The 16,351-nt window shown below is 42.7% G+C and overlaps 1 protein-coding gene across 1 annotated transcript in view; it reads right to left on the bottom strand.

Moving 5' to 3' along the window:
* LOC115471817 (leptin receptor-like) overlaps positions 1-16,351 on the bottom strand; it is an 89,359-nt gene that overhangs the window by 46,018 nt on the left and 26,990 nt on the right. Inside the window, exon 2 of the mRNA XM_030205656.1 lies at positions 11,619-11,674. Within this exon, the coding sequence (XP_030061516.1) occupies positions 11,619-11,658 (40 nt within the window). The 5' untranslated portion in view covers positions 11,659-11,674. The remainder of the gene's footprint in view (positions 1-11,618; positions 11,675-16,351) is intronic.

Here is a 16,351-nt window from a genome sequence, read left to right as displayed (position 1 = left end):
GATATATTTCCCCCAGTACTATTGTAATTGTTAAAATTGGTGCTACTCATACATATTTTCCCAACAACAAAAAAAAGAAGAAAGAAAGAAACAAAGCAGCATTATTACAAATGGCGTTTTTGAAATTGTTTTGCAATGGCTAACCAAGGCTCAACAAGTCAGTTGAGTGTAATCAGTTATGAATCAAGGAACATGGCAATCAAAGATAATCAATAAAAAGACAAATTCAGTAACTGCAAAATTAATACTGTGATATTTATAAACAGATCATTTTACTTATATGATACTATAGCCTGTGTGTGGAAACTCATACTGAAAGTGTTCCAAATTCTTGCTGAACCCTCTTTTGTCTGCCCTAAAGACCTGGCAAGAATTCCATCCTAAAATGTTTGTTTTCTGTTCATACCACTGTTTTGCTTTTACCTTACGGTACTTTGTCCCTAATTATTATCTTCTCCTGTCTCTGAGTGTCAGTTTTATGTTTAAGTTCTGCCTGAGTTTTTCTTTCCTTTTTTGATTTATAATCCCTTTCCTATTTGTTTTGTTTTTAGATTATTAACTGCTGTGATCTGCTAGTTAGCTAATGGAAGTATAGCAAATTTTAATAAACTGTGAACTATAACGTGTATACTAAAAAACTTCTTAATGTGTGATACATTTTAACACCTGTATGATAAAATTTAGTGTACTATCATGCAGATCAACCCCCAAAGGTATGGCATACATGTACTAATAGGAGGTAACTCTATAAAAGTCACCTATATTTAGCAGTGGCGATCCTAGGTCCCCCCCCCCCCCCCCAGGTGCAGCGGCGTCCGTCCCCCCAGGGTGCAGCACGACACACACACACCCCTGCGCAATGACACCCCCCTCCCCGGAGCATCAAGACCCCCCCCCCCCCACCCCCGGTGCATTCTTGGCTGCTGGAGGGTGCAGAGAGCAGCCGCGTGCCTGCCAGCTCCACTGGCTCCCTGGTCCCTCTGCCTTGGATCAGGAAGTGGCCTGTTCTGGGGCAGAGGGAGCAGGGAACCAGCGGAGGTGACAGGCGCACGGCTGCTCTCTGCACCCTCCAGCAGCATGCACCCAGAGCGGACTGCCCCCACCTGCCCTTGCTACGCCGCTGATATTTATGCACTAAAATGCTGGGTGCACAAACCACCCGATATTCAAAAAGTTAGCCGGAAGATTAGTGGGCAAACCTGGCACATAAGCGGTTATATCAGACAAGGCCAGTTAAATCCGATATTCAGCGGGAGGCGCACAACTGGATATTCACGAAGACCGGCTTTTGCAAGGCAGGTAGGTTTGGCGGCAATTTCCTGAGTTTGACAGCCAAAGGTAATAGTCGGTACAGCGTGTACGGTCAGCACCTGTAATATGGCCAGCTATATATACACCAGCTTTTCCGGTTTTGAAAATTCTAGTGCAACTCGGAGCGGTGAAATTCAACAACAGGTATGGAAGCTAATATGGTTCAGAGATACGATTCTTCTCTCACTTACTTCAATTTTACACATTCTGCCATGATGCCTCTTTTTCTGTGAAGTATCAGAATGCTGAGTTCCCCATTTGATGAGCTAGAAGATGCATCGTGGGAGCGGGCAAAAGATGAAACCATGGCATGCGAGATATAGGAGATGGGTGAGTATATGAATGTGCAATTATTTATTCTGTTCAGCAGTAGGTAATAGCTAGACAAAATGCTAAGGAGTAAAAACTGGCATTTTACAGTAACTGGGTATGTCGGTTAACCTGCTAATATACTATTCCTGGCTTTCATTTTAGCCTGTTATATTTCATTTACCTGCCTGAAATTCTGAGCCATGCCTTTTCCCTGTTTGCAACACCATCGACTAGACCAGACAGCAAGCACTGCGGAGCAGAGATCTGAGAGGAGAAGGCAGCTTTTCATTGCAGCTCTGCACGCACAGCAGGGCCAAGCCCCAGCGCAGCCCCAACTTCAGCAACATAGGTATAAGGCCCACAAGGTGTACAGGCTGAGGGAGAGTTACCTCCAACTCACATAGGAAGAGGCATTTCAGCTAACTCGCTTTAATAGAGTCACCATTGCTGACCTCTGTGAGCTGTTGAGAAATTATCTCGAGGCCCCCACCCTGAGGAGCCATGCCTTGACAGTGGCTGTGAGGATCACCACTGCTCTGATCTTTCTGGCAACTAGCAGTTTCCAGCATTTCGTCGCTGGCACCACAGGCATCACACAGTCTGCCGCCTGCCATTGCATACACTCTTCTCAGCCACCTGCATGGCTATGTCAGCTTTCCACGCACCCCTGAGCAGAGGCAGCAGACCACGAGGGATGTTTTTGCCATTGCTGGGTTTCCCTCAGTGTTGGGGGTCATAGACTGCACACATGTTGCCCTGAAACCACATGGAATGGATGAGCGAGCCTACTGCAACAGAAAGACGTTCTATCCAATGAACATGCAGGCAGTCTGCAACGCTAGGCTCCTAATTACTGATGTATGTGCCAGATTCCCTGGTTCCTGCCATGATGCCTTTATTCTCGACCAGTCCAGGCTGGGGTAGAACTGTGCCAATGGACTCATGGGGGATGACTGGTTGTTAGGTAAGTATCAGCAACAACATCAGCTCTGGTCACTACATAAGGTTGTAGAATGCAGGCAGATGCACTCAGTGATCTGGCAGGCCTGAGTTTTTGGCCCACACCAATGCACATAACTATAGTCACCATCCCACCCTCCCCACAAATGTATGAGGGTGGCACACATATGGGTTCTCAATCACACCTGCAGGGTTGTGAGCACTGTTACAGGTGATCCTCTAGAACTGGGCTCCACTACAACACTGCCTGTGGGACTTCCGTGAATGGCCATTGCTGTCAAAGATAATGGTATGCACAATTGGCTTTTTCTAAGGAACCAAAGTTGACTGTAACCAGGCAGAGGCAACCTTGCTGGCCAATGTAACCAGTTCTTTTGCTCAGCCTGTACTGGTCTCCTAGATGTGACCCATAATGGTCTTAGCTGTAAGGCAGCTGCCTCCCAATGTCAAAGTCATGGATTCAAGCCTGGCAGTCTGCCTGATCCAGGAAGAAGGGAAGGGGGTGGCAGAAAGCATGTATATATATTTTGCCTGTGAAATCAAATGGCATGCCGGGGGATTATCCGGAATGCTGAAAAAAGGGGTCAAAGTATCAATGCATACTGGCTACCAAAGAACCTGGCTGGAGCCCACAGAACTTTACCCTTATCAGAATCCTCACAGTTTTCCTTTCTCTACACTCTCTGCTCTAGGTGATAGGGGGAATCCCCTTGAGAAGATGGCTACTAAAGCTGATACGACGTCCTCAGACACTACAGGAGAAGCGCTACAATGAGACCCACCAGAAGACACGCTCTATAATAGAGCACACCTTTGGCCTGCTGAAAAGCAGTGATCTCCCCACCCCAGTCCGCCATGCTGTGATCCACCCCCTGGCCCTCCCCCTTCAATCTAGTGTGCTTCCTCCATCCACATCTACTGGCCTCTCTTCCCTTGTTGGTGCTCCTCCATTCTTCCCAAGGTCCTTTTTACAGTGCATGTGCTGCGGTGCAATGGTGCTGCCTCAGAAGCAGAACTGCCGCCCTCCTCCTCCTCCTTCTTCTCTTCCTCAGTGGCCCTGGCTTCTTGTTGCTATGATGCAGCTGCTGGGGTGATGGGTGGGTGCTGGCTGCCTGGCAGTGTCTGCTGCCCTGAGCCCCGAGCCCCTTCCCACCCCACAATGAACCTCTTTCTTTCCCCCTCCCCCAGCCCTTGGCATTAACCACCCCCAGCAGTCCAGGTAGGCCCTCCCCGGGGGTCAGGTGGTTCATGTCAGGAGCTGGGGGAGGATGGAGGAAGATGGAAAGAGAGTCATTGTGGGGGACAGTTGGGGTCTTTTTTATAATAACCCCCCTCCCTCCGAAAGAAAAAGCTACGCGGCCCTGGTCGGATATTCAGCCAGGGCCGCATAACTCTTATATGGGCTCGGCGCATAAGCTAAAGCAACCTACCTGCCCCAAATTATCCCCCAATATTCAGTGCCGGTGCCCAGATACAGCCCAGCACTGAATATTGGGGTATAATTTAGCCAGCGATGATCAGCATTTTAAAAACACAATGACTACCACCGGCTGAATATTGGGGGTTAAGTCTTTATTTTAAGAGACTGATCGCAACCATTGGTTTACCAATGCTAAGCTGACTACTTACACCACACTCTGTGGGCACAAATCAGGGTGGGGATGAGAGGTAATGGGCAGAAATTGATGCCTGCCATTTGTCATCCTAGATAGCATAGTCAACTTCATGAGCGAAGTTGTGCAACTGTTTGCATCCTACTTTTGTTTTCATGGCCAATCTGCAATCCTGTTGGCACTCTATGATTCAGCTCCACAATTAGGAATGCAGTGACCCTTTGCCATCATAATCATAGGTATCAACACTTAGCCCTAGCTTAGTACTAAAACTGAACACATTCTGGCTTTACCAGTAAAAGTTGACAGGAAAATGCCCTAGACTGTGTGATCCAACATGCATTACTTTAACTGGACAGTGTGTGGCCTACATAAACACCAGGGTCAGAGGGTGAGGGAGTCTGTCTTACCTCCACATCTGGCTCTGGAACCTTCTCCAGAGATTGTTGGAGGTGCAAAGACTGTCCCCTCCGATGGGTGGGATAAAGCTGGCCCTCATGCCGGAGGACCAGTCTGCACATTTCAACCACCTCTTCTTGGGAGAAGTTCGGCAGTTTCTAGCCCTGCGACATTCTTCTCTGAAACCTCCTAGCCACAGAAGGCACTACAGTAAAGACGGGCAGATATTACAGTGTTTTCAAACATATCCAGTTATGCTGACAGCATACCCGGTTTATGAAGATAAGTCGGCCTTTTGTGGCCAACATACCTGGTTAACATGCAATTTGTATCTGCTTATAATAGTGACACCAGCCAAGGACATGGTCAGTCAAATATGACCACCTCACCATCAGCCCCCACGTACAGGGGTGCGAAGGACCTTACTTACCTGGAGATTTCGCATGTGGGTTGTGCAGGAAGGCAAATTGTTGTACTGTCACATATCACAGAACCACTTAGGATCCTAAGCGATATTCAAAGCTGACCGGACACTAGTTTGTCATTTGGACTATCATTTTGAAAACTGAGCGGCTTGGAACACATCGAGTCCAATATTTATTACTGCGGTTATGTTGATGTAAGCGGCCATGTTTTGGGGAAAATATCCATCAATATTCAGAACTGTAGCTGGATAAGATTCATGGCTGAAAATCTGGGGCTATAGTTGACCGGTTTATGATAGTTGGTTATCGTGGAGTTAGCCACACTGCTGAATATCAGGCAGAAATTCTATATCGGAAACTACATGTGTATAGAATGCTAGTGCAAGTCTGCATTTTAGCACCTAACTTTAGTAGCAAGAACTTACACCATGTCAAAAACTGATGTAAATGCTTGTGCATTACAGACAATATTCTAGAACTTTAGCACATAAGTGCTAGGCACATCCCTCCCATGCCCCTCCCACATCCACACCCCTCTAGCAGTAGTACAAGAAATGAATTATGCTCTAAAGTTACAAGATTAAAACTAAGAGTAGTCACGCACATAACTGCAAATTAGTGTCAATTAGAACCAATTAACTCCAACTATAGCCTATTATTCATAGCCAGTGCCAAGTAGCACCTAATTTAACAATTAAGTTTCATGCATAAGTGCCATAACTTGTAGTATTCTGTAAGTTATGTGCATAAGTGTGAGCCCTGTACACACTCCACCAAAGTGAACGTTTTAGGGAAGACATGTACGTAGTTCCAGATAACACAGAGGATTACTGGCATTTACACGCATATGTGAACACTCACACACATATGCCAGCATTGTGGTCATTTATGCATGTATTTGGCACCTAACTACTGGAGCCCAGAAAGAGGAAGACAGGTGACAATATCTGGAAAAGCTATGAGAAGTTGGTAAAGTAGGAAAGCAAAGGTGGAAATGGAAGAAAAAAATTGTCAATGTGGTAAAATGGGGGGGGATAAGACATTTTTTTTAGATATGCCACTGATAGAAGGAAGTACAAAAACAGAATTTTGAGACTCATGGGTGTAGGGAGGAAATATGTAGAAGATGACGTGGATAAGGCAGACTTGCTTACCAAATGTTTTTGTTCGGTGTTCACAAGAGAAGATTGCAGAAGATAAACACAAATAGGAATAGTAGAACCTGAACAATATTCAGAGGACTATGTTCGTGAGGAGCTAGCTAAACCAAAGGTGGACAAAGCAATAGGGCCAGATGGCATATATCTGAGGGTACTGAAAGGAACTTAGGAATGTTCTGGTGGCTCCACTGTCTGATCTTTCAATGCTTTTTTTAGAGTTGGACGCAGTCCCAGAGGACTGAAGGGCAGATGTAGTCCCCCTCCACAAAAGCCAAAGTAAGAAGGTTAGGAGTCTGGCATCTGTGGTAAGTAAATTAAGGGAAATGCTTCTACAACAGAGAATGGTGAGGTTTCTGAAATCCAATGATTGCAGGATCTGAGGCAGCATGGTTTCACTAGAGGTAGACCTTGTCAAGCAAGTCTGATTAATTTCTTTCACTGTGTGACCAGAAAATTGGATTGAGGAAGTGTGTTAGATGTGGTGTACTTAGATGTTATCAAACCTCTGATATGGTTCCACATAGACAACTTATAAATAAACTAAATGCCCTCAGTATGGGCCTGTGAGGGAGTCTATAGGATGCTGTCACTTCCCCTCAAGGACACTCCCTCATAGTGTCAGAGCCACATTAAAACCCCATAATCCCGTCCAAGGGGGAAGTGACATGGGAGAAGTGGAGCCAAGAGGGCATGGTCCAGAAGTATAAAAGGCCCAGAGGGAAGCATCAATGACCCTGCACATGCCTCCACCCAGAAGCTGAGAAAGCATAGTTGCTTACCTGTAACGGATGTTTCCCTTGGTCATCAGGATAATGCATACACACTTGGTAGCCTTTCTCTTTGGGCTGCCGACTCAGATGCTCTCTCCCTAGTTTGATTGTTTGAGTTGTTCAGCCAATCAGGTAGTGAGGAGCTCTTCCCACTCTATGGCACGCCATTGTAAATGCCAGTTCTTTGAACAGCGAGATAGCAACAGATTGTGTAGAGTTTGGTACCAGCTGAGTTGAAGTGTTCAACGTTCCTCCTCCCAAACTTTTAAACAATGGGTTGCACCATTGATAATGGGAGTCACCAAGTGTGTATGCATTATCCTATACCATAGAGAAAGAGTAGTTACTTACCTGTAACGGATGTTCTCCGTGGTCATCAGGATAATGCATATACAACTTGCCGCCCACCATCCCCTCAAAACAAAAAACACCAGAGCAACACCAACAGAACCAACAAAATAAAGGACGAACAGAACATTGATCATCTCCTCTGTCAGTGTTGGGACAGAGGAGATGATCAATGTTCTGTTCATCCTTTATTTTGTTGGTTCTGCTGGTGTTGCTCTGGTGTTTTTTTGTTTTGAGGGGATGGTGGGCGGGAAGGTGTATATGCATTATCCTGATGACCACGGAAAGCATCCATTACAGGTAAGTAACTACTCTTTCTCTATGGTATAGGATAATGCATACACACTTGGTGACTCCCCATTATCAATGGTGCAACCCAGTGTTTAAAAGATTGGGAGGAGGAATGTTCATGGGAATAGACTTTGGAGGACTGCTTGTCCACATTTGGCATCAGTTCTTGTTGCATTGTCCAGACAGTAATGTTCAGAAAAAGTGTGTGGAGTAGACCGTGTAGCTGCTTTGCAGATATCAAGAAAGGGAATTTCCTTTAGATGAGCAGTGGAAGTAGCCATAGCTCGAACTGAGTGAACCTCAAGTTGGTGAAGAAAAGTTTGCCTAATGATAACAGAAAGAAATACAGTCTGCTATCCAAAGTGAGAATGTGGATTTCAAAACTGGTTGACCAAGTTTCTTGAGATGGAAGGAAAGAAACAGCTGAGGAATGTCTGTGAGGTTTTGAACGATTTAGGTAAAAAAGTAAGGTCCTGCAACAATCCAATATATGAAGAGTTTGTTCAGTAGGCAAGAAATGTGGTTTTGGAAAAAATATGACCAACACAATATCTTGATTTGAGATGAGATGAGTACGGAGTACCACCTTTGTCGGGAAAAATCTGGTATATGGAGGGTAATGAATCAAAATCTGTATTTCACTGATGCGATGAGCTGGTGTGACTGTGATGAAGAAGACAGTTTTCCAGGTTAGAAACTGTAAAGACGCAGATGCTGAAGGCTCAAAAGGTGGCTGCAGTAGTTGAGTAAGTACCAAATTGAGGTCCCAAGCAGGTGGAGGAGGTTAAAGAAGAGGATGCAAATGTAATAATTCTTTGACAACATGCCTGACTAATGGATGAGATGAAAAAGATGACTGATAAGCAACTGTATGATATGATATGATGAAATGGCTGCTAGATATACTCTAATAGATAATGGGAGAGTTGGAGAGCTGCAATAAATATTGAAAATGATTTTGGACTGAAAAAATAAAGAGAGGGCAAAGTTTTTGTCCATGCACCATTTTGTAAATCTTTTCCACTTATAGGAATAAAATATTTGGAAAGGATGGAAGACACATGGGGGAAGATAGACTTTTGGGGGAAAGGCATCTCTAGACTTTATGATCATATACGGGGGACTACCTTTGTAAAACATGCATACATGAGGGCCTGGGAGAGAGATTTGAAACAAGAACTGTCCGATTCGGATTGGAGACGGGTGTGTAGGGAGGTTAAAAAAGCCTCTTTATGTGTACTTCTCAAAGCGAATGCATATAAAATACTTAGATGGTACTTTACGCCAGAGAGAGTAAAAATCATGTTCCCTGGAGCATCGGACATATGCTGGAGATGCCAGGAGGAAAAGGGGACATTTTATCATGTGTGGTGGGACTGCGGGTTAATACAGGAATTTTGGAAGGGGGTCACAGGACTCTTGACTGAGGTTTTAGAAACTCCATTCACATATGATTCTAAATGGTGTTTACTGGGGTGGGCAATCAGAGAGGGGCCAAATGGGAACAAAGGCTCAAGCGTGTAGGCTTGGCAGCTGCGAAATCTTTAATAGCAGTGTTCTGGAAGAAGGCAGAGGGGCCCACAGTACATAATTGGATTGGGAGGATTAGGGGACTGATAACGATGGAAGAATTGACCGACAAACGGAGGGGGAGGTATAACTCTGAAGCAGCAGAATGGATGCATTTTGACCGGATATTGGGGAAATATCCTACTGGAGGAGGGAGGAAGGGAAGCAGAGTGGTGACTGATTGAGACTGAAGTTAAGGTGATAAGGGTATGGGGGGAGGGAAGGGGAGGGGGGAAAATTGAGACTGAAGTTAAGGTGATAAGGGTATGGGGGATGGAAGGGGAGGGGGGAAATTGGAGGAAACATGGGGTTGATATTATATACTGAATATTGGTCTGTAACTTGAAGTTTGTATTTAGGAATGAGATTTTATGAGATTGAAAGATGTAATAAAGATGAATATAATTGCAACAGTTGTCAAGTATATTATATTATATTTAGGAATGGGGGATATTAATGATGTACAGGCTGAGACATTGTGTTATTGAAAATGTTTGAAGTATGTTTAATAAACTTCACAAATTTAAAAAAAAAACAATTTTGGGTAGATTGTTTAGTAGGTGGGGAAAGAAAATTCTGCAATGTGAAATGTCCTAAAGTTATAGAGAGCTCTTGAGTCACCAAGCTGTGAGGGCTAGCTTCTGGAGATTGGGAAGAAGTAACCACCCATTCTGTTGAATCAGTAATTGAGGGTGAGTTCCCAGTGGTATGGGATGTTCCACTGAAAGCTGAAGATGCCAAGGGTACCATGGTTGCCATGGCTATCTTGGAGCTATGAGAATGATGTCTGTCACATCATGAATTATCTTCTGAATTACCTTGAAAAGCGAGGGAACTGGGGAGTAAGCGTAAAAAAGGTCCTCTGTCCAAGGGAATGCAAACGTGTCCTATGGAAGATTGTATTGGGATGAAATTCTTGAGCAAACGGTCTTGCTTTTGGTGTTGAAATCCGATGCAATGGGATTGATTGATGGGGTTCCCCATTGAAGGAATATGGAGTAGGCTATATGAGGTGAGAGAGACCATTCATGTGAAGTAAGCACTCTGCTGAATTTGTCTGCTAACTTGTTGGATAGGCCTCATCCTCACTCACTTACCACAGGGCCCTAAAGTGACTCACTGGGTTAGTAATTGGTTGAGTGAAAAACAACAGAGGATAGTAGTAAATGGAGCTCACTCTGAGGAAAGGGATGTTACCAGTGGTGTGCTGCAAGGATCAGTTCTTGGGCTGGTTCTTTTAACATTTTTGTAAGCAATATTGCAGAAGTCTAGTAGATTTCCCTCTTTGCAGATGATACTAAAATCTGCAATAGGATAGACACTCCTGATGGTGTGGATAATTTGAGGCGGGACCTAGCAAAGCTTGAGGAATAGTCTAGAATTTGGCAGCTATGATTTAATGCTAAAAAATGCAGGGTGATGCATTTTGGCTGCAAAAACCTGAGAGAGAAATACACTTTAGGGGGTGGTGTACTGTTGTGTACAAAAGAGGAGTGGGACTTGGGTGTGATTAAATGTGATGATCTTAAGGTGGTCAACCAGATAGTAAAGGTAACAGTGAAAGCTAGAAGGATACTTGGGTGCATAGGGAGAGGAAGGCCAGCAGGAAAAAAAGAGATGGTAATGCCTCTGTATAAGTCTCTGGTGAGACCTTATTTAGAGTATTGTGTATAATTCTGGAGACTGCAACTTCAACAAAATAAAAGCAGAATGGAATTGGTCCAGAGGGCAGCTACTAAAATGGTCAGCGGTCTTCATCATAAAGTGTATGGGAATAGACTTAAAGATCTCAATATGGAAGAAAGGCAGGAGAGAGGAAATATGATAGAGACATCTAAATACCTCTAAGGCATAAATGCACAGGAGGCAAGTCTCTTTCAATTGAAGGGAAGCTCTGGAACGAGGAGGTATAGGATGAAGGAGAAAGGGGGAAGACCCAGGAGTAACCCGAGGAAATAATTTTTCACAGAAAGGGTGGTGAACTTGTGAAATGGTTTCCTTGAGGAGGTGGTGGAGATGAAGACTGTATCTGTATTAAAGCAAGGTTGGAGCAAGTACATAGGATCTCTAAGGGAGAGGAAGGGATAGTATATGACATGGATGGGCAGACTGGATAGTCCATATGGTCTTTATCTGCCTTCATTTTTCTATGTATCTACAGATTTACCCCTGAAGGTCAACTGTACGAAATGGATTTTGTTCAGTCCTTCTCCAGTGCAAGAAATCCCCCAGTTTTACCTGCTAGCATTCACAAATGTATGGTACATCTGGTCTAATGGTATTCATTCTTTAATACAGATTATTTTAAATTAGATTACCTTAGATGTCTGTATTTCTATTAGCTTGGAATACTGAACTCTACAAGTGCATGATTATGAAACACCTTAATGCTGTTCATGACCAACCAGATTCTTTGTAAGCACAAATGTTTCCAGTATCAGTCTCTTTCTGATAACTTACCCAACTGTAGAAATGCAGCTAAAAGAGCTTGCCAAAACATAGCTGGATCAGTGTATCTGAAAAACATCAAAATTATATGAGGTTAAAACTGTGGAATCATCCCAGACCAAATGTTATACACTACTGAGAAAAGCATTGTGAAGCCCCTAGGAAGATCTATATTTTTGCACAACTTATACTTAAAATATGACTAGTTCCTAATCTGAACTCTGATAACAGGCATTGATACAACATTTCAGTAGGTTTTAGGTCAGGGCTTCAACTTGACCAATGTAAAACAAAATATCTTCTTTGGCCATTCTGTACTACGAGTTAAATAATTTGGGTCATTGTCTTGAATGACTTATTATCAGCTCAGCTTCAACTCAAAGATAGATCTTTCGACAATCTCCTCTAGAATTTTCTGATATAAAGCAGAATTTGTATGTATGTATGTATTTATAAAAATGTATATACCCTCTCCTTGTCACCCCAAAATGCCAATCATGATGCTATCAAGCTATCCATGTTCTGATCAACGAAAGCAAATACCCAAATTGAATTCCACCCCCTCTCCTTCCAGCACCCCCCTCCAAAGTAAATGAAATACCTGTGTTGACAGGGATCCCCTCTTGGGGTAATCTGAGAAGGATGACTTTTGCTGAATACAGTTACTGTAGATATCAGTCTTTTTGTTTGTAGATAGTGGATGGATGGAGCACTAAGGACTAAATTCTATAAATGGTGCCCAACTCTGGGTACCGATAAAAATGAGCATTAAGCATTATTCTATAAATGGTGCTCAGAGTTGGGCAACATTTATAGAATAGTGCTTGGCACCAGGATCTGCAAACTCTTGCACCTACATTAGGCAGAGATCTCCTTTGATCTGTGAAACTGTGTATAAATTCCAGTCAGTGCATGTCCTTCTAATGGCCGAACCCTTTCTGCACAGATCCTGGTAACTAAAGATGAGCACAAAACCAAGAGGAGCTAATCTGCCCACTGAGAAATCAACAAGATAAAAGCTGATTACATAAAAACCACAGAAATGTGTGAATAAAAAAGGAGAAGTGGTTATTAAAACAGTTACCCGATGTGGTCACGTCATATGAGAGGAATTCCATCCCCTTTATCATTTTGGTCGCTCTTCTTTGAACCTTTTCTAATTCCGAAATATCTTTTTTGAGATACGGCAACCAGAGCTGAACACAGTACTCGGTGCGGACACACCATGGAGCAATACAAAGGCATTATAGTATTTTCGGTATTATTCACTATCCCTTTCCTAATAATACCTAGCATCCTGCTTGCTTTTTTGGTCGCTGCCACACACTGAGCAGAAGATTTCAGCGTATTATCTACAAGGACACCCAGATCTTTTTCTTGAGCATTGACCCCCAAGGTGGATCCTACCACTAACCTACAATTCCTCCTTTAAACCCCAATCTATTGGAGAACAAAGAAGATACAACAAAAACAAGAACAACAAACCTATACAATGAGAGGTAAAATAGACCCACTAACATTCTGGCAACAATTCTACACTGATGAATGGACAACACCTACAGACTCACCCCAGTTTCTCCAAGAATGGGATAACAGATGCAGAACAGTATTAGACAACATAGCACCATTCCAAACCAGAACCTCACATAGAAAAAACTCAATACCATGGTTTAACGAAGAATTAAAAGAACTAAAAACACAGGTCAGAAGGTTAGAAAGAGCATGGAGTAAGAAAAAAGACGAACACATATTCAAAGACTGGAAACAACTACAAAGAAAATACAAATACAATATCAGACAAACTAAAAGGACGTATTATAAAACCAAAATAGGACCAAACTACAAGGATACACACAAACTCTTCTCACTCATAAACAATCTCCTAAATATTACAACGGTTACCTCCAACAACACAGACACCCCATCAGCAACCAATCTTGCGAACTACTTCAATGAAAAAATAACAAAGCTCCGACTCAAGATTCCTACCAACACAACAGAGTACACAGACATCCTCGACTGTCTAGACCCAAAACCCGGGAAATACCCAGCAGATCAATCTTGGACCAATTTCGACACACTCTCATCAGTCGAAATCTCTCACTGGCTCGGAAAATACGCCAAATCGCAATGCAAACTAACTAGCCCTACTAGTCTGATAAGATCTGCACCCAAACAATTCAAAACAGACCTCACGAACCACATAATCTACAGGCTTCAAAATGGGCTCTTTCCCACGGATAAAGGAAACATCCTACTTACACCACTGCCAAAAGATCCCAAGAAAAACACATTGGACCTAACCAATTATCGCCAAGTAGCATCCATTCCGCTCATAACCAAACTCATGGAAGGCGTAGTGACGAAACAACTTACTGAATACCTAAACAAATACTCAATTTTGCATGATTCTCAATCAGGATTTCAGTCAAATCACAGTACTGAAACCATTCTAGTGTCCACAATGAACTCATTCAGACAAGCAATTGCAACAGGTGACAATATACTCCTCCTACAATTCGACATGTCCAGTGCCTTTGACATGGTTAGTCATAGAATACTATTATATATACTAGAATACTTCGGAGTAGGAGGCACAGTTCTCAAATGGTTCAAAGGATTCCTGACCACAAGATCTTACCAAGTAACAACGCACTCAAACAAATCATCCCCATGGACACCTGAATGTGGAGTACCCCAAGGATCCCCCTCTCACCAACCTTATTCAACCTAATGATGATACCGTTAGCCAAACTCCTAGCCAATCGAAACCTCAATCCTTACGTATATGCAGACGATGTCACAATCTACATCCAGTTCAAACATGATTTAAATGAAATCACCAACGAGATCAACCAAAGCCTCCAAATCATGCACACCTGGGCAGATGCATTCCAATTAAAACTTAACGCAGAAAAAACACAATGTCTTCTACTCACCTCCCAACATAACACAAAAAACTTCTCCACCATAATCACACCTTACTGTTCTCTTCCTGTCTCACAAAACCTGAAAATTCTCGGAGTTACTATTGATCGAAACCTCACTCTCGATACCTACGTGAAAAATACAACGAAAAAGATGTTCTACACCATGTGGAAACTCAAAAGAGTAAAACTATTCTTCCCGAGACACATCTTCTGCACTCTGGTACAATCAATGGTAATAAGCCATTTGGACTACTGCAACGCACTATATGTGGACTGCAAAGAACAGATTATCAAAAAACTCCAAACAGCCCAGAATACGGCCGCCAAACTCATATTTGGAAAAACCAAATACGAAAGTGCAAAACCCCTTAGAGAGAAACTGCACTGGCTCCCACTTAAGGAACGCATTGCGTTCAAGATATGTACGATTGTACAGAAAATCATTCACGCAGACGCCCCTACCTACATGTTGAACCTAGTGGACCTACCACCCAGAAATGCCACAAGAACATCCTGCAAATTTCTCAATTTACACTTCCCCAGCTGTAAAGAACTAAAATACAAGCTGATGCATGCCACCACCTTCTCTTACACGAGCACGCAGATATGGAATGCTCTACCCACAGATCTGAAATCAATCGTCGATACAAATAACTTTCACAAATCTCTGAAGACACACCTCTTCAACAAAGCCTACAAAGAGAACCAACAGCTTCAATGACCAACTCTACCAACCCAACCAGCTATGAAAATCCACTCCCACAATCACCCGCCTAATTACTTCCTCTTTCCTCCCTTACTCAATCTCTGCACACTACTAACTGTATCTGATATTCTGGAATGACAATGTCATAACACAACTATGTAAGCCACATTGAGCCTGCAAATAGGTGGGATAATGTGGGATACAAATGCAATAAATAAATGAAATCTAAGTTCCCAAAGCACAAAGCAAAATAATGTTCACTTACCAGAGAAATGTCCTCTTTAGAATGTTTTAATTTGTACCCTTTTTATTTCATTGCAAAAGACTGGCTTCAATTTAACAATAGTGTATGAACTTGTAATTCTCATGATTGTACTTGGGGTTCAAAAAAACTTTGTTGGCATCATATGCTTTCAGCTTAACAATAGACACTAATTACTGTGATGTGTTAAACTAAGTTTAACAAAACATGACTCAACAAGCCCCATTAAAATCCAGCTCTGCAAGAGAATGTACTCGTGTAAATCCAATATGAATTTGTTGTCATTTTTTTAAATAGTCTAATTAACAAGGTCTCTGTTTACATGAGGGCAGCCAAGGATAACAGCGTGATGAAGAGGACAGTGATAACTTTTCACCAAAAACTCTGTTCAAAGCAGTAATTTCTTATCAAGCAGCTAAACTGGCCCCATTAAATTCACCGTTCTTGGATTTTTCATTAAATGATCGTCATTTAATGTACTGGGTCCTTAGCAGTACTGTGATTCCATGCTGCTTCAGCTCTGGTAAGCGACACAACCATGTACGTTTACTACAGTGATTTTCCCATTTTGTATCTATTAGCAAAGATGCTAAGTGCATCTGGCCTATTGTTAATAATTCAGAGAATAATATGAGAATAATGACTTAGCTTGGCACTCTTAAGAGAAGGTAGAAAGAGTAATGGCTGAGAACCAAAGAAATCAGGTATCAAATCCCACTTCTTCCACAGAAACTCCATGTAACTTTGAATAAGGGCAAGCCACTACTAGGGAAATTTTGAAACTAAGCATAGGGCTTGGATTTGGATTTTAGTTTTAATTATTCATATTCACCAGACCCAAGCTCAA

The sequence above is a fragment of the Microcaecilia unicolor genome, chromosome 6 (assembly GCF_901765095.1).
Source record: "Microcaecilia unicolor chromosome 6, aMicUni1.1, whole genome shotgun sequence".
Classification (NCBI taxonomy): Eukaryota; Metazoa; Chordata; class Amphibia; order Gymnophiona; family Siphonopidae; genus Microcaecilia; species Microcaecilia unicolor.
This window is presented reverse-complemented; position numbering and strand designations above follow the sequence as displayed.